Source organism: Choloepus didactylus, chromosome 7, assembly GCF_015220235.1.
Source record: "Choloepus didactylus isolate mChoDid1 chromosome 7, mChoDid1.pri, whole genome shotgun sequence".
Lineage (NCBI taxonomy): Eukaryota > Metazoa > Chordata > Mammalia > Pilosa > Megalonychidae > Choloepus > Choloepus didactylus.
In genome coordinates, this window is record NC_051313.1 from 115987284 (window position 1) to 116007385 (window position 20102).

Genomic DNA, 20102 nt, shown 5'->3' on the forward strand with positions numbered 1-20102 from the left:
CAAAGCTCATTGTAAATTTGGTCTATTAACTTTGCTTTCTTCAGTAATTATATGTACTGAGAAGAAAAGCATTGTGTGTATCTAAGAGATACAGTTAAAGGAGGTAATAATTTGTAGCTAAAAAGCAGAGGATCCATTTAGGATTTTCTTTCCTCTCTTGTCTTCATGATGAGACATATATGAGCCTTGGGTCTATGAAGAAATATTTTCAGTCACTGCTAGAGGCTTGACTCAGAATTTTCGGAGTGCACTGGAAATGGGGAAGGCATCCTCAATTAAGGGGAAAATAGAAGGGTTAAGGAGAAAGAAAGGAGAGAGAAGCTAAGTCTGGCTGACTATTCTGTTCATTTAATAATGTCTGCTCTCAAAAGAAGAAAAAATAAGTATAGGAGTATTTTTTTCATTTCCCCATTTCCCACTCCTTTGTAGAAGATTGAAGTTACCTTGGAGAAAGTAGGTGTTTGAATATAGTGTGCCATTTTATATAGATGTATAGTCTATTTTTATTTTATCTTGTTTTCTCTATGCACATATTTTTCTTTTATGTATGTATGTCTTGTCTACAAATAGATAACTTTTCCTGGCACTCCTGTGGTATTGAACTTGAATGCTTGAGAGGGGACTGGGATTCAGAGTAAGCGAGAGCTTTCCAGTCCATCCTTGCATGGATATTTTCAAAATGAAACTCCACTTACATTGCATTCAGTTACGAGCTCTTAAGCATATACCTCCTTCCTTGTGTTTTCTCTTTGTTTTGTGATTTAGTTATAGGAGGCTTTTGAAAGCCTGTATGGCCCAGACATCTGTGGTGCTTAGAAAGAATGCTGCTGTAACTTTCTGTGCTTCTAACAAAGTAGCCAGTTCCTGTAGTCTTTTTTTCTCATCTCTCTGAAAACTCTGTTAGACAGTGGGATAATCTGATGAAAGCTATTTATATTATAACAGATAATAACAATACAGTGAGGAATATACATAGGGAATTAGTGGCTATAGCTTTAGATTGACTTTCTCATTTGGGGACATCTGACCATTTGATTACATTAACTTAAGTTTTCAGTGCACTGTTGAGGAAAGCGTAAGCGTTTTCTCATTTTTCTGTTATGTCTCAGGTGTGTGCTGACTAGCACTTTGGAGAGTGCAGGCTTATCTGGTGTGTCCGTTCCAGGAGGGAACGGTGTGTCCTCTCTGATGAGCTGGGTGGCAGTTCCCTTTGGACAGTTTAGTACAGTCTGTTTTATCGTAGATTAATATCCATAGCTACATAGTGATTTTAAATCCAGAATAAACCTAGGGTAGGACAAAGAAGAAAAGGCTCTCATGAAAACGGAGGAACTTTCTCAGTGTGTCTTATAGATTTTTAGGAATTGTCTGTTATTGCCTTTCTCATGTAACACTAGATCATGGAAAAGTTTTTTTTTTTAACTTATTTGTTTTATTTATAAAAATCTATACCCCAAATAGTATAACTGGAATTAAGGGGAAATACTTGGAAAATTACATTTATTTCTCTGTTCTTCCAGTCATAACTGTTTTGAAGGCTCAAAAACATTTGTTTTATTGTTGTTTTGATCTTTGTGTTTTCATTACCCATGCTACCATCTTCATATGGACTCCATACTACTGATGACAGCCATCCTCTGAGATTACTAAGATTGCTTAAAGTACCAGAACCAAAAAACAAAGAGCAAGTTCCTGTATCAGATGGGGCCTATAAAGCTAGTGAGCCAACTTGTACAAGTTTCCTATTTATTTGAATTTAAGCAAGTTATTGTCCCCAAAGCAGCAGCGTTAGAACCAAAAAGAAATAGTTTTCTTGATTGACGATGTTTTCATTTAAAAATTAGCTGAACCCCAAATGATGAGCATTCAAGAGAAAGATATTGGCTTCAGATGTGTCAAGGTCATGCTTGCCCAGTGCTTTGTTTTTAATTTTTTGCAGCATTTGTGTATTCTGGTACACACTTACTCTCTCTGTCTCTGAAAAGTTTTGAAAATAAGTGCGACATCATGACATGTCATCCTTAAATTCATTAAGGTCTCCTAAGAACCAGAATATTATGCGACATAAAACTACTGTACCATATCATCCTCCAGAAAGCTTACATTATACAGTGATGTTGTACTCTGTTTTTCCAAATATTTCCAATTCTCTCCAAAATGTCCTTTATAACTTTTTGTCTCCCTGGTTTAGGATCTAGCCAAGAATCATACATTGCCTTTGATTATCATGTCTCTTTTGCCTCTTTTAATCTAGAACAGGCACTGTCTTTTTTTTTTTTTTTCCTTTTCTTTTATGGCATTGACATTTTGGGGGAGTCTGGGCTAGTTAGTTGTCTTATATAATATTCCATGCTCCGATTGCCTTTTCTTCTTGATTAGTTTCAAGTGGAAAATACCACATGGGTGGTGATGTATATTCCCCATTACATCACCTTAGGAGGCACAATAATATCAGTTTGTCTCGTTATTGGTGATGCGGGGTTTGGTTATTGATGCAGATCACTTGTCTTAGTTTCTCAGCTGCTGAAACACATGCCATATGATGGGTTTGGCTTAAACAAGAACTTTTTGACACATAGTTTTAAGACTAGGAGAAGTCCAAAATCGAGATATCGGCAAGGCGATGCTTTTTTCCTGAAGGTTGTGATGTACTGTGCTGGCTGCTGGCAGTCCTTGGGTTCCTGGGTTTTCTGTCACATGGCAATGCACATGGCAGCATCTTCTCCTTTCTCTTTCTGGTTCTGTTGGCTTCCAGCTTTTGACTCCTCTGGTGGCTTTCTTTCCTGTGTCCCAATTTCTTTTGCTTATAAAGACTTCAACTGTACTGGATTAAGGCCCACTCTCATTTACTTTGGGCACATCTTGACAGCATCTCCAAAGATCCCATTTACAAATGGGTTCACACCCACAGGACCAGGGTTTGGAACCTAAACATGCTTTTTGTGGGTGAGATGATTCAGTCCCCAATACTTGCTAAGGTGGTATTGGTCAGTTGCTTTATTGGAAAGGTCCTTCTTCCTTCTTTAACAAAAAGTAATCTATGGGGTGGTGCTTTGAAACTGTGTGGCTGTCCTGTTCCCTGATAAACTTTCACCTAGTGGTTTTAATTTGCTCAATGCTTTAAATTAGGATTTCTCTGAGGGTTTATTGATGGATGTTGGTGTATCTGTGAAGCCTCTGGAAATTTGTGTGTATGCTACATTTTCCCAGAAATACAAGCCATGATCCCTAAAAGAGTTAGAATAGAAGATCCTTTCCCTTTGTTGTTGAAATGCCTTCTACACATTCCTTATGCATCAGAGTAGTCTCTTATAAGCGGTGGGTTACTGGAAGCTGGAAACCAACCATGTTCATATAATTTTCCTGATTATCTAGCCCACTACCACATACAGCTAGGTACTTAATTTTTGTTGTTAGTTTGAGAACAATTTGTTCCGGCCTTTTGCTTATCCTGAGCCAAGCATTTGGATTTTTTGTGCTTTGTATAAATTGTCCTAGAAAATAAAATGAAGAGGCTTAGCCCCTGGTTTTTGGTGTTCTCTTGGAAGATTTTTGGGTGCAGCAAAGTTTGTTTTGTGTCTTTATTGACACAAGTAAAATTAGGTCAGTTGGAAGCATGTTAAAATGCTGTAATAATATGTTTTAGTTGTCAAATAATCAGTTGTGTCAATCAGACATTTTCACAAATGCAAAATAACTTTTTGTTTATGTAGATAAGAGAGCCCAGCAGGTGAATTTAGGGGGTATGTGGAATAGCTTTAGATATGGTTAATTCTTGGCTTTACATGTCCAACTAGGAGAGTAGTATGGCAGCCAGAGCTGGGGTATATTTTGTTTAGATTATTGGTAACATTTGTTTGCCTCCTAGTTGGATCACTGCCAATAACAATGAGATAACATTTGAATAGGGTACTTTTGTAAAATATGCATTATTATCCCATTTAATCCAGAAGATCACCCAGTGAATGTGGATATTATTTTATTTTTATCCTAATTACACAGAGAAAAAAGTCTTAGACTTTTTTGTTGTTGTTAAAGTAGCCAACATCAAACAGCTTGTAAGGAGCAGAGGAAGAATCCCCAAGTTTTTAATACTAAACTCCTTGTTCTTTTTTTTCTTACCAATTTAAAAAGTAGAGGCATTCTAGGGAATCTAAATATGAACAAAACATGACCCTTGTTCTCAAAGATCTTTTAAATCTAACAAGGGATAGTATATAAGGTGTGTCTACTTCTACTATTCTGCTATTTTGTAAAAAGCAGATTGAGAGTAGTGCAAAAAAAATACAGAAAAGGGCAAGACAACGTGCAGATATAGGATCAAGGTTGGGATCACAATGGAAATAGCATCTGAGAGGGAAGAAAGTTGGGGAAGAAGAAAGAGTGAACAAAGGTATGGAGATAGGAAGGCACAGGGCTTACTAAGGGGGAGGAATTGGTCTGGTTTGGCAAGAGCATAGATAGCTGCATGGAAAAAAGTAAAAGAAAGTAATGGAAGCTAGAACTCAGATAGGTTAGGGTCAGGTTGTGAGAAGTCTTAAATGCCTTGCAAGGGAAATACCTCATTCGGTAGGTATTTTGACCAGGAAATGAAAAATGTGTCCCTGTAGAAGACCCAGTAATAACGATGATAAATGCTTACATTTTTAGTTATGATTCTGTGCTAATCTCTCATTAATGCCTCATGGTAACCCTATGAACATTGTCCATACCCATTTTACAGGTGAGAAACTGAGGCTCAGAGAGATTAACTTTTCAAAGGTCAGCTGGAGCTAAGACTCAAGTCTGTCCAATTCCAAAACCTATTATATTTACCACCACTATATATTATTTCTTTTATCAGATCACCTGGTAAAATCTTAATTCTTTGGCAAGAATGTGGCTGTAGGAAAAGGATACTTTCAGAGTGTTGAAGGACTCCTTCTCACTGTATAATCATCTTCAAGAATATAATCACTGCCAATCCTGATTTTTGCTGCTCTCTAATTTGGGATAAAGCCGGATGGGATATTGAAGAGTTGGATGATGTTTTATTTACATGCCTGATAACATCAGTACTTTCTCTTAGCAGATGTTTTTGTTTTCATTTTCAGTGTCTAACCTTATTGGCCCAAAGTAAATTTTAGGTTGGGTAAAGCTCAGTTCCCGGGAGCATTTAAGGTACATAAAGAAGTGACATTTTTCCTAATTAAAATGTTTCTTCTCCACAGGTTTTCTACCTATAAAAGACAATGACTACTGACGAAGGTGCTAAGAACAATGGAGACAGCCCAGCAGCAGCTGTTGCTGAACGGGGAGAGGATATTACCTCTAACAAAGACAGAGGCGTATTAAAGGTGAGGATACAGGATGAATGGCATATAGGGAAAATTGCTGACTGGAGAGATTGTTTATGAGTATATCAGTGTCATATACTGAGAAAAGATTATCATTTCCTCTTTATAACCCTGAGATTGATTGATTGATTGATTGATTGATTTTTTTTTTTTTTTAAGTCTGCCTTAGGTGGAGCTAAAATCTGCCTCCCTGTTGCACAACATCCTCCATCCTGTCACACCACCATTTCTTTCTTTCTCTACCTCTCTATCTATCATCCATCATCTATTGCTCTGTCTTCTGAACGTATGAGAGCAGGCTGCACACATCCTTGAACAAACAATGTAATTCACATATACCTTTCCCATGAACAAGAACATTCTTTTATGCTTTCCCATTAAGCGCAGCTAAGAAGTTCAAGAAATTAACATTGATACAAACCCTACATTCTATATTTCCTTTTTTTTTTTTCCTTATGTCCCAATTGTGTCCCTTTGAGCGTCCTCTCCTCCATCCTCAGATCCCATCCAGGATCATCCTTGGCATTTAACTGTCATTACCTATTTAGACTCTTTTTTTTTTCACTTGTGGAAACATATATACAGCCTAAATCTTCCCATTCCACCTCCTCCCTAGCATTCCATTAGTGGGATTAATCACATTTAGAATGTTGTAATGCTATTACTTTCCCACCATCCATTACTAGAAATTTCCTTTCACCCCAAACAGAAACCCTACACTCATTTCTTAACTCCCCATTGCCCCTTCCCCCACTTCTTGTAACCCATACTCCACTTTTCATCTCTATGGTCATATTCTCTGATACTTTCTTTGTGTTTACCATGGGGCTTAAATTTAACCTCTTAAGTCTATTCCAATCTTGTTTTTCTTTGATACCAACTTAACTTCAATAGGACACATAAACTATGTTCCTATACTCCTCCATTCCCCCACCTTTATATAGTTCTTGTCAAAAATTACATATTTTACATTGAGTCCAAAACCACTGATTTATCATTACAGTATATGTATTTTAGATCCTGTAGGAAGTAAATAGTGGAGTTACAAATCAAAAATACAGTAGTATTGGTATTTATTTTTACCATGTGATATTTACTGGAAATCTTTATTTCTTCATGTGGTTTCAGTCAATTATTTAGTGTCCCTTCCTTTCAGCCTGCTCAGTTCCCTTTAGCATTTCTCATAGGACTGATCTACTGGTGATGAAGTCCTTCAGCTTTTGATTATCCAGGAATGTTTTCATCTCCCCCTCATTTCTAGCCTCCAGGTGTTTGTGAATTTTCTAAGTCTCTGATGGTTATTGACTTCTATTTGTATTCCATTGTGTTCAGAGACTGTGCATTGAATAAACTCACTTTTTTTTTTAAATTTATTGAGGCTTGTTTTATGTCTCAGCATATGGTCTATTCTGGAGAAAGATCTGTGATCACTAGAGAAGAATGTGTGTCCTGGTGATTTGGGATGTAATGTTCTGTATATATCTTAAAGTTCTCTCTCCCTCTCTCTCTCTCTCTCTCTCTCTCTCTCTCTCCTTTCTTTGTTTCTCTGTCGGTAGGGCTCCCTTTAGTATCTTTTTTTTTTTTTAAATCTTCATTTTATTGAGATATATTCACATACCACGCAGTCATACAAAACAAATCGTACATTCGATTGTTCACAGTACCATTACATAGTTGTACATTCATCACCTAAATCAATCCCTGACACCTTCATTAGCACACACACAAAAATAACAAGAATAATAATTAGAGTGAAAAAGAGCAATTGAAGTAAAAAAGAACACTGGGTACCTTTGTCTGTTTGTTTGTTTGTTTCCTTCCCCTATTTTTCTACTCATCCATCCATAAACTAGACAAAGTGGAGTGTGGTCCTTATGGCTTTCCCAATCCCATTGTCACCCCTCATAAGCTACATTTTTATACAACTGTCTTCGAGATTCATGGGTTCTGGGTTGTAGTTTGATAGTTTCAGGTATCCACCATCAGCTACCCCAATTCTTTGGAACCTAAAAAGGGTTGTCTAAAGTGTGCGTAAGAGTGCCCACCAGAGTGACCTCTCGGCTCCTTTTGGAATCTCTCTGCCACTGAAGCTTATTTCATTTCCTTTCACATCCCCCTTTTGGTCAAGAAGATGTTCTCCGTCCCACGATGCCGGGTCTACATTCCTCCCTGGGAGTCATATTCCACGTTGCCAGGGAGATTCACTCCCCTGGGTGTCTGATCCCACATAGGGGGGGAGGGCAGTGATTTCACCTTTCAAGTTGGCTTAGCTAGAGAGTCCTTTTAGTATCTGAAGTAGGGGAGGTCTTTTATTAGCATTTGTTTGTCTGTGAAAAATTTAAGCTCTCCCTCAAATTTGAAGGAGAGTTTTGCTGGATAAAGTATTCTTGGTTGGAAATTTTTCTCTCTCAGAATTTTAAATATGTCATGCCACTGCCTTCTCGCCTCCATGGTGGCCGCTGAGTAGTCACAGCTTAGTCTTCTGTTGTTTCCTTTGTATGTGGTGAGTTGCTTTTCTCTTGCTGCTTTCAGAACTTGCTCCTTCTCTTCAGTATTTGACAGTCTGATCAGAATATGTCTCGGAGTGGGTTTATTTGGATTTATTCTATTTAGAGTTTGCTGGGCATTTATGCTTTGTGTATTTATATTGTGTAGAAGGTATGGGAAGTTTTCCCCAACAATTTCTTTCAATACTCTTTCTAGACCTTTACCCTTCTGTTCTCCTTCTGGGACACCAATGAGTCTTAAATTTGGACGTTTTATTTTATCTATCGGATCCCTGAAATCCATTTCGATTTTTTCAGTTTTTTTCCCCATTCTTTCTTTTGTTCTTTCATTTTCTGTTCTGTGCTCCTTGAGGAGGCTGAGTTGTTGCTCAGCCTCCTCTAATCTTGTATTATGAGTATCCAGAGTCTTTTTAATTTGGCCTACAGTTTCTTTAATTTCCATAAGATCTTCTATTTTTTTTATTTACTCTTGCAGTATCTTCTTCATGCTCTTCTGGGGTTTTCTTTATGTCTTTTATATTCTGTGGCATGCTCTTCTTCAAGTCCTTTATATCCCGTGCCATGCTCTCATTGCCTGTCTGTAGTTCTTTGATTAATTGGGCCAAGAACTGTGTCTTTTGATCTTTTGATTTGAGTGTTTGGGTTCGGGTTCTCCATGTCATCTGGTTTTATCATATGCTTTAAGATTTTCTGTTGTTTTTAGCCTCTTGGCATTTGCTTTACTTGATCTTTAATTTGTTAGAATTGCACCTTGGTGACATACACTTTCTCTAACTAACCAGCAGATGGTGTCTGTGAGTCACTTATTCCCCTCAAGTCAGTTCTCCCCAACTTTGTGTTGTGTGGGGATCTGATTGTTGTGGGGTCCAGTTGGTGCACTTAATTTGGGTGTGTTGTCGGTGCTGTCTGCCCTCAATGAGGGTTGTGTGCCTGAGCGGCTAGGGAGGAAGGGCAGGTTTAATAATCAAACCTCCCAGGTGTTCCTGGAGATTTAAGTCTGTCCTCTGCTGCTGACCCCAAAGCCCTTGGTATTGGCGTAGGTTCCCTGGGATTTCCGAGCAGTTTCCCCCTCCCTGCTGTGCTTTTCCAGGACCTCTGCTGAGGGGAGGAGGGCCGTGCCACGTCACAAGTGAGCGCCGGCCTCCAGGGAAGCCCTGAGCCACCGGGCTGTGTAGGGGCATTCCCAGCCCGCTTCAAAGATGGTTGAATGGGACACATTAACTTCCCCCTTTCCGCACAGCTCCGCCCTCCCAGCTCCGGGACAATCAGCCGTGGGTGTATTCAAGGCCACTGTCCACGGCCGATATTGTGTCATATGAGCAGTGCTGCGGGAAAGACTCCCTGTCAGGCTGGGTTTCTTGGCTTGGCTCTGTGCTGTGTGTTCGGCCTCGGGCAGGAGTAGCCCCGCCTGCTGGGGAGATGGCTGCAAGTCGTGCTTTTTTTTTCTCTCTCTCTCTCTCTCCTTTTGGCTCCCCTTTGCTCCCCTGGACCTGAGATAGTCAGCAGTGGGTGTGGGAAGGGGTATCCTCCACCCAACACCGAGGTGTTAGTCCAGACCACTCCCGTCTTATCTGCAGCTGTTTCCGGGCTTCTTTTTTTTTTTTTTAAAACGCCAACCCACCGTTTCCCCACACTGCAGTGTGGCCGAGGGACTCGGCCAACTCACTCACTCGTTTCGGAATGCGGACTCCTGGTTTCACCAAACGCATGTTCCCTGTGTCTTTAGCAGACCTTGTCCGGCTGGTGCTACTCTGGAAGTGGTGTTCTGGGTCACTTTCTGGTTTTTTATCTAGTGTTTTCCATGGAGGTGATTTTTGCTCTGTCTCACCTAGCCGCCATCTTGCTGACTCTGGCCCATATATTTTTATTAGCTTGCTATATGCCAAGCCAAATTTTGGAGACTTGCAGCTATAGAATAAAAGCTTCATGCTATAGATTTGTATCGGGATATCTTGTGGAAAGCTTCTTAACATTGTAGCTATATGAATTACTCATCCCAAACTCCAGGATGCTTCTAGAGACAGTAGAAAGCCTGCAAATTGTCCCCAGCATCTTCCTCCTGCTATTTGAGTCCCTCTCTTTCACCTTTAGAGTGCCCACATTGAGAACACAATTCTCAAATTGCCTCAGAGTCTACGTTGTTTTAGGGATTAAATCTAATAACAAGAATTTTTAGGCTTTTAAGAAACATTTTGAGATAGGAAGCCCTTTAAATCAAATAATTGTCATTTATCTAGAGCCTCAGGTTTCATCTTGGGGCTTTTGGTTAAGAATAAGTAAGTTTCCTAACTATATGACCTTCGGCGCTTCAGTTAACCTCTCTGTGATTGTTTCCTCATTTGTAAAATTGAAATAATAATATCATCTACCTCCTAGAGTTATGTGGGTTATGTAAAGCAGTTAACACAGAACATGGCTATAGTAATTTCTCTTATTAACTATGATTTTTTTTTATAAATAGATCAAGACAGGTCTGAAAGTCAATAAATTACCCCAGGAAGATACAATTGGAGCTTCATTTTTTAAAGAAGCTTTTTTATTTTGAAATAATTTCAAACTTATAGGACATTTGCCGAAACAAAACCCATACAGAGAACTCCAACATACCACCCCCACCCCCAGATACCCAGAATCCACCAGTTTTAACATTTTGCCACATTTGATACATCATTCTATTTGCCTACCCATGTCTGTCAGTCTGTCTATTTATCTATCTGTTTTCTGATCATTTGGGAGTAGGTTGTATACATTGTGCTGTAATACTTCTTTGTACATTTCCTAAAAACAAGATTATTCACTTAAGTAACCACCTCCTTAAGTTCAGTTGTCGAGTTCAAGAAATTTAACATTGATGTAAAGCTTATAGTTTACATTCCAATTAATTCATATGTCCCAATGTCCTTTTGAGCCTTTTCTCCTCCGTTATTAGACCCCATCCGGGATCACTAATTGCATTTAATTGTCATTGTCTCTTTAGTAGCTCTTTTTTTTTTTTTTAATTGTGGGAATATATATGCAATATAAACTTTTCCAGCTCACCCACTCCCAAGCATGCTGTTTCCCAGTGGGATTAATCACATTAACAGTGTTGTGCTACCCCCACCACTATCCATTACCAGAACTCTTCCATCACTCCAAAAAGAAACCTTATACCCATTATGCATTAACTCTTCATCCTCCCCTCCCTGTACTCTACTTTCTGTCTTTAGAAGTTTGCATATTCTAGCTATGTCTTACAAGTTGAGTCACATAAGATCCATTCTTTGTGTCTGACTTATTTCACTCAACATGACATCTTTACCGTTCATTCATGTAGTAGCATGTATCAAAACTTCATTCATTCTCAAGGCTAATATTCCGTTGCATTATATACCAAATTTTGTTTATCCATTCATCTGCTGATGGGCATTTTGGGATGCTTCCATCTTTGGGCTATTGTGAATAAGGCTGCTGTGAACATTGGTGTACAAATATCCATCCAAGTCTGGAGCTAACATTTTTTAAATTAATTGAGACTATAGTGTATCCTCAAGGCATCTCCAGATTTAGGAACAAGTCCATTTGCTGGGGAAACCCTGAAGTGATACTATATCACTTGCTGATGTGGGTAGCTACCAGACTCCTGGCAGCCATTCACCCCATATGCCCAGTTAGTTGTTTTTATAATCCTAGAAATGTAGATTCTCTCCCTGTCATCTTGACAGTTGACCATAGGCTCTCAAATACTGCATGAAGTTCATGAAAATGACCACTTTTAGAATATTGTGTGACAAGATTAATTTTGTGAAACTTTTTTTTTTTAAGCCCTAGAAAAGCAGTAATGATTCTGTTCCTTTGAAAAATGGGCTCTTGTGCAAAGAAAGTTGTAGAATCTAAGTTCTCAGTGTTTTGTGGTAATAGGGGGGTGGGACAGGTTGGGGAGACACATCTTAAAGGAAAATTTAGGAGCAAATAACTGAATTCTTTATATAAAAGAATTTAGATCAAAATTCAGACCTTCCCCCAAAAAGATGTTAACCAGGATGTTTGCTACCATCCTCTGTTATACTAAAAGTGATCAATTTGGCATAGAGGAGTGATGAATAAATTACAACACTACACGCATGGATTTGATTTTCTTTTCCCAGAACTGACCGACTGCATTAGCAGCTTGCTTTGCCAAGAACAAAATAAATATACTGGATTTTATGATAACTAAATATTTTTCAGCTTGTAGCTTTTTTTTTTTTTTTTTTTGGCATTTCCTTTACTAGAAAACAAGAAGTTATTCAGTATAAAACTGAACAGTAGTACTGATCTTTTTTTTACAGATTGAATAGTCTTCAAATAATAGGAAGTTTAACCTGTTAAACCAGGAAATTAGACTTTCTGAAATTAAACTAAACTAATGGAATCCAGTTAAAAGCTAATGTTTTTAGCAAAAGAGGACAGTAAATAAAAGTTTACCTTTGAAACTTTGCTTTAGATTTAGACTTCTTTTTTAATATCTTTAAAAGCCCACCAATCTTTTTTTGACCTAATTCAGTTTATATATGGACCAGTTCTTAAGTTTGTGTTTTGAGAGATTTTAGTGTCAAAGTATGGGACATTAAACCAACGGCACAAGTCTTACTGATTAATTCTTGTGAGGGAATGAATAGTGTGATTAGCAATAAAACTAAACATAGCCTAAAAGATTCAGATTAGCAAGGGATGATTTTCTGACAGTGAGGGTTATTAAGAGAATTGAGAAGGAAGATTTTAGAAAGGACAGATAATAGTTTATTTGCAAATCTGCCTAAATGATGTGGAATGGACTGTCTGACTTTTTAATTCTCTGATGAGACATAAAAAGTCACACCTCCTTTTTCTTGATGTTTGTCTTTTTTAGATTGTCAAGAGAGTGGGGAATAACGAGGAAACACCAATGATTGGAGACAAAGTTTATGTTCATTACAAAGGAAAATTGTCAAATGGAAAGAAGTTTGATTCCAGTCATGATAGGAATGAACCATTTGTCTTTAGTCTTGGCAAAGGTAAGAAGGTATTGTTTGAGTTCTGTTTTGCTTACATTTATTACTATTTGTATTATATAGGCGCAGTGGATCCTGTCCTTGTCAGAAGTAAAGATATTTGAAAGCAGTATTTCTCAAAGTATGGATTGTATACTCCTAGTGGTCTCTGAGATCCTTTTAGGGGTTCATGATGTCAAAATTATTTTTATAATAATAGGAAGATGTGATTTGTCTTTTTACTATGTTGACATTTGCACTTATGGTACACAAGCTATAGTGGTTAATACTGCTAGCACAAATCAAGGCAGTGGCCCCAGACTATACAAGTAGTTATGGTATTCTTCACTGCTACTAATTTACTATTTACAAAAAAAAAAAGTTGCTTAAAATTGTCCTTAATAAAATTAGTAAAAATTAAGTTTTTAAAAATCACAATCCTTGATTTGTACATTTTGATATTTTTGACAGAAAAAGAAAAGCACACTTAAAGCATCTGTCCACTGTGATATGGTAGCTGTCTCAAGGAAACATACTTCCATACTTGTTTTAGTTGGGGGAACTGAGCTAGCAGAATTTTTCATGCAACATCATTTTTGCTTGTAAGAACAAGTAACAGATAAACTACGATTGTTCAGACTTCGGTATTTGGCAGATATTTTCTTAAAAATGAATGAAAATGAAGCCTGTTACTTCAAGAAATACAACTGATGTTGTTTGTTGCCATTGATAAAACTTGAGCTTTCAAGTGAAAATTGCAGTTTTCAAAAATTTGTATCCACCATTGTACCACTGTGAGCTGGACAGGTTCCCAAAACTTCAAAGACTTTTCTGATGAGATTAGTGGTAATATTAATAAACATGACTTTTAAATATTGTATAATGAAATTTGTCAACATTTGGAGGATCTGTATAACTCACTGAACCCATATTTTCCCCTTGACCAATGCAACATATTACAAAACCATGCATATGTAAAAGATCCACTCAGTGCAAGATTGGCCAATGGATTTTAATATAACATGGTATGAAAAGTTCATCGATACAGTTTCAAATTCCGTATTACAACTAACCTTTATGAAACTACCAGTCAAGTTTGATGTATTATCAGATGATTATATTCACAGTTATCTGAAAAAACTTTAAAAATATTCCTCCCTTTTCCAACTATATATCTTTGTGGTGCTGGATTTTTTTTTATATGCTTCAACCAAAATATTATATTGCAGCAGATTGAATTCAGAAGTATATACCAGAATCCAGTTTTCTATTAAGTCAGACATGAAAAAGATTTGTAAAAATGTAAAACAATGCTACTCTTAGCATATTTTTGGTGGAAGGTACAGTTGTTTTTTCATAAAAATAAATGCACATATAATGGGGTCATTGTCATTTAAAATGAATTAGTAAATAACTATTTTTTTATTTCTAACATGATAAATATTAATAGATATGTCATATAAACAAATGTTCTTTGGGATCCTCAATTTTTAAGTATGAAGGAGTTCTGAGGAGAAAAAAGATTGAGAACCAATGTTTTCAAGCTTTAAATGTTTTTTATTAATTTCTTTTTAAATGCTTTTAAATGTCTTCAGTTACTTTAGTGTTTTTTTAATCTTGTAAGAAGAATAACAGCATATATATCAGAGTGGGCTTTGTGAATCATGTGGCTTGTTCTAAGTTAGTGGCTGAATTATAATGTCTTTCTATTGTTGTCTGCCACTGATATAATAAGCAGTTCTAATTCATTCCCAGATTAAGTCTGGGAATAAAGAGATAATCCCCCTATCTACCACCATGGTTCACAGTTAACTTTAAATCTTTTCTTTTTCTTACTTGGCACCAAGTTGAATTGGCTAACTAAACATGGATCTGGGAATGGAAATGGCAAGTGAGAAATAAGGAGTTGGACTCTCTGCCTCTGCCCTTCTGCCTTCCTTGGTACCATAGTCACTTGCCTGTGGCAATGGCCTCTGCTTCCCATCCAGCTGTGCTCTTTCCAGGCTCTGGTGCTGGCTGTGCCACTGTTCTCTTTGCATCCATAGTGAGTTAATGGCTCATGTGAAATTAATCTTGTTTTTGAATAAGATAGCAATCAAAATTAAATACAGATTCTTTTTCTTCAGGTAGCAGATAATTATGACAGTTAATTTTTTTTTTCATTTTTGTTGATTAGGGATGTGACTATTAGTATCTATTATGTGGAGAATTATATAAGATAATGCACACCGTTGTTTAGCACTTAGTCTAACACATAGTAAGCACTCATGTTTATTACTGATGTTACAGTATTAGGATTACTTATAATCCTAATACTGTATATATATATTATAATGAATATCAAGAACTGTTTTATAGTGTTTTGGTTCTAACTCCCTCTATTTTCAATGTATGTACACAAATCTTTTGAAACATTGCTTTACCAGGAAAGCTCAAAATAGAAAAACAGATTATTACCACTATGGAATATGTTACAGAAATTAGAATGAACAGACAATGATTTCCTTCTTTGGGTTTTCTTAACTACATTTTTATTACATGTTCTGAATTCCTAGAATTGTATCCATACCCCATTTAAAAAGAAGTTGGAATGATTTCAAATATACTTTAGGATTTTCATATGTACTTTCGTTATAGTTCTGTTATCTTCCTCTTTCTTCTCCCCCAGCATATATAATCACTAAAATGGGGGAAGGAGATAGGTTTTGGGATGTAAGAATTATTTCTACCCTGTTCTTGTAAGTAAATCCAAGATCACTAAAGCTGTATCTCCTTCCCACCCCCATCCCACCCTAGAGAGGTCTGGTGATATCTGATAGAAAGCTGCTTCAGTGAAGTTGTTTCATTGCTCTTGGTATGTGACTTACATGGCTGGTAATTATTACGATAAAAATCCAATGTATTATATTCCTCCCCCAGGTTAGAGAAGTAAGAGAAACAAATAAGCCGATTGTTTTGTGTTCTTCACATATCTATACTTCCTTCTCACTACTGAGGTTAAACTGTAACGAAGCAAGTATCAGTGATCTGCCTTTACCATTAATATAACCCAGTATTATTTGTCTCATGATAATGAGACAGAAATTCCCATTAGTAAAAAATACCTGTTGATTTAGTCATCCATTAGCATAGGGGGGTAAAAGGGATAAAGTATGTGCTGAAAGATTAATAACTAATACTTTTTTTCATTGTTTGCAATGACAGGCTAAGGGCCTTACATGGATTATCTCATTTAATCTTCACACTAATCCCATGAGAGAGCTACAATTATCATTTCTTGTATTCTTTGTATAATTTATCAATAATATTTAGATGGCATTCATATTAACATTTATGTCTACACCTGTTTGAATTTTTTTATTGAGGTATTATTTACATATAATAGAATTCACCCATTTTAAGTGTACAGTTGGATGAATTTTGGTTTTTGCATATAGTTGTATAACTACCATTATGTTTCCTCACCCTAAAAAGATTTCTTATGCCCTTTTGCAGTCACTCTCTTCCCTGGACCTGTGGCCCCAATCACTAATCTGGTTTCTGTCACTGTAGTTTTTCCTTTTTTTAGAATTTCTTGTAAATGGAATCATATGTTGTTTCTGGTGTTCTGACTTCTTTCACTTAGCATAACGATATTGAGATCAATGCATGTTGAACTGCTGAGTAGTGTTCTACTATATGGAAATCCCACAATTTGTTCATCCATTCAAAAGTTGGACATTTGGGTTGTTTCCAGTTTGGGCCATTATGAATAATGTTGCTATGAACATTCACATACAAGTCTTTTGAGGGTATTTGTTTTCATTAATCTTGGGTAAATAAAATGCCTAGGAATGGACTTGCTGGTCATATAGTACATAATGTTTAACTTTATAAGATACTGCCATACTGTTTTCCAAAGTGGCTGTACCATTTTGCATTCCCCTCCGGCAATGCATGAGAGTGAGTTTTTCATATCCTCACTAACATTCAAGTGGTTAAGAAGTGTTATTTCATTATGGTTTGAGTTTGCATTTTTCTGATGACCAGTGATGTTGAGAGTCTCTCTTCTTGTGCTTAATGACCGTTTGTATGTTTTCTTTTGTGAAGAGTCTGCTTAAATCTTTTGCCTGCTTTTTAAAAAAATCGGTTGTTTGTCTTGGTGACAAGCATTTTGTCAGATATGTTTTGCAAGTCTGTTCTCCCAGACTCTGGCTTATCTTTTCATTTTCTTAATTGGTCTTTCAAGGAGCAAGAGGTCTTTATTTTTATGAAATCCACTTTATCAATTCTTTATTTTATGGCATGAGTTACCTTTTTTTTTTTTTGATTGTGTTGTTGTTGTTATTGTTGACATATGAGGAAACTAAGGTCCAGAGAGGTTAGTAATTTTACCCAAAATATACAGTAAGTGGCAGAGCTAGGATTAAAACTCAGGCAGTCTTTTACAAGTTAGGTTAGATTTGAAGGTTGAAAACACAGACCAAACAGGATACAAAAAACAAAGTAGCTAAATATATTTTTTATTCTCTGCCCAAATTACTTTGGGATGTGTCACTATTTCACTCTAACCTATACCAACCCACCGTATCTCACTTCCTATTCAGAGCTCCATGCAATCTTGGTATTTGAACAAACCGTCTGAGGAGTTAAACTGTTTAGAAAATATAGATCCTGCACCAAATAGACATGTCTTCCCTTGGTCTCACATGAAAGTTGAAGTTTTAAAACACAGTCAGTTTCAACCTTTACCCTTTGGCCTGGTTTGCCCTAGTCTTAACTGGATCTGCTTCATTCATATCACTAACTGAAGTCTGGGCTCTTTTTCAGCTTTTTTTTAAACAGTTGCTGTGTGCACTAATACTGACATTCATATCTGCCGAGCTCTAGCTCTGAGTTTCAGGTGTCTCAGAGATATGCATTGTTCCAGAGACCAATCAGGTCATACACTAAGGGATCAGCATCTCAAAGTTTAGAGATAGGCATTACAATTCAGGAATAAAGTTGACTGCTGTAAGAGCTTACAATCTAGGGACCATTACAATAATCAAGTCCACGTTAGGCTTTGTTCTAAGATTCAGTTCTGAGTTTACACATTGTAGTTAGTCCATATTGGCGAGGCATTATAGTGCCTGCCTTTATTTCTGGCGTACTTCGCTCAAATACTGTGTACAGGATCCATTCACCTTGTTGTATGTCTCACAGCTTCACTCCTTCTCGTAGTTGCTTAATATTCCATTGTGTGCATATGCCTCAGTTCACCATTCTGTTCCTCAGTCTATGTACCCTTAGGTCAGCTCCACCCACTGCAAATCATGATTGCTGCCTCCATGAACACCAGTTTGCAAATCTCCATTCATGTCTCTGCTCTCAGATCTTTAAATGACGTACCCCATAATGAGGTTACAGGACCTTATGGTCCCCACATACTTAACTTTTTGTGGAACCACCACAATGACCTTCAGAAAGGCTACACCATTCTACCTGCTCATCAACAGTAGATAGGTACATCCCTCTCACCATGTTTTCTCCAGCACTTTTACTCCTATATATATTTTTTCCTACAATTTTATAGCATTATATTCATATACCATACATTCATCCACAGTGCACAATCAGTTGTTCATGGTATCATCATAAAGTTGTACATTTATCACCACAATCAGCACTTGAACATATTGATTAGTACAAGAAAAATTGTTTTTTTTTCTTTTTAACAATAATAAAAAATGATAAAAAGAAAAATAACGTGTCATACAATACAATAGTAAGGATAGAAAATAACACCACTACCAAGAATCCCATATTCCTCCCTTGTATCAGAAGTTGGAGTTTTAAAACAGAGTCAAAAATCGTCCTTTACCCTTTGGCCTGATTTGCCTTAGTCCTAACTGGATCTGCTTCGTTCATATCTCTAATTGAAGTCTGTACTCTTTTTCAGTTTTTTTAACAGTTGCTGTATGCAATTATACTGACATTCATAGCTGCCCGAGCTCTAGCTCTGAGTATCAGGTCTCACACAGTTACCCAAAGTTCCAGAGACCGACCAGGTTATACACAAAGATCAGCATCTCAGGATTTGGAGATAGCCATTACAATTCAGGAATAGATGTGACTGCTGTAAGAGATTACAATCTAGGGACCATTACAAAAAGTGTTCCCCTGATAAGCTGTGCTCTAAAATTCAGTTCTCAAGAGTTTACACATTGTAGTTGGTCCATATTGGTGAGGCATTATAATGTGTCTTTTCATTTCTGGCATACTTCACTGTAAATGCTGTCCACTGGATCTGTTCACCTAGTTGCATGTCTCACAGCTTCACTCCTTCTCGCAGTTGCTCAATATTCCATTGTATGCATACACCACAGTTCACCATTCTGTTCATCAGTCAGTGCACCCTTAGGCCACCTCCACCCATTGCACATCGTGAATACTGCCTCCATAAACACCAGTGAGCAAATGTTCATTCATGTCCCTGCCCTCAGATCTTCCAACTATATACTCCATAATGAGGTTGCAGGACCTTATGGCACCCACATACTTAGCTTCTTGTGGAACCACCACACTGTCCTCCAGAAAGGCTACACCATTCTGCCTCCCCACCTACAGTAAATAGCTACATCCCTCTCTCCATGTTTTCTCCTGCACTTTTATCCCTATTTATATTTTTTCCTACACTTTTATAGACGTATATTCACAATACCATACAGTCATCCACAGTATACAATCAGTTGTCCACAGTATCATCATATATTTGTGCATTCATCACCACAGTCAGCACTTGAACATACTCATTACTACAAAAAAAATTTTTTGTTAAAAAATAATAAAAAAGATAACTTAAAAAATGCCATACAATACAATATAGTAATAAGGTCGGACAACACCACCACTACCAAGAATTCCATTTCCCTCCATTATATCCCCCTCTCATACACATTGAGCTTTGGTATATTACCTTTGTTACACTCAATGGAAGCATATTAACAATGTTACTGTCAACCAGAGACTTCAGTTTGCTTTGATTATATTTTTTCTCCAATACCATCCCTTTTTCCACACTTTGCAAGGTTGACATTTATTTGTTCTCCCATATGTAAAAACATTTTTATATTTTTATATTTGGTCACAATCATTGACCACTCTAGTTTTCACGAGTTACACAGTCCCAGACTTTATCATCTATCTTTACTTCTGGTGCCATACATGCCCCTAGCCCTCCTCTTTCAGCTTTACTCACAGACATATTTATTCAGTATACTTACAATATTGTACTACCATCAAACACT

At 37.0% G+C, this 20102-nt stretch overlaps 1 protein-coding gene across 3 annotated transcripts in view; it reads left to right on the forward strand.

The window, feature by feature from the left end:
• The window catches only part of FKBP5 (FKBP prolyl isomerase 5), a 129099-nt gene that overhangs the window by 32757 nt on the left and 76240 nt on the right, over nt 1-20102 (forward strand). For all 3 annotated transcript variants that reach the window (XM_037842905.1, XM_037842903.1, XM_037842904.1), the window contains 2 exons: nt 5211-5336; nt 12714-12858. In XM_037842905.1, coding sequence (XP_037698833.1) covers nt 5232-5336; nt 12714-12858 — 250 coding nt within the window. In that variant the 5' untranslated portion in view covers nt 5211-5231. The remainder of the gene's footprint in view (nt 1-5210; nt 5337-12713; nt 12859-20102) is intronic.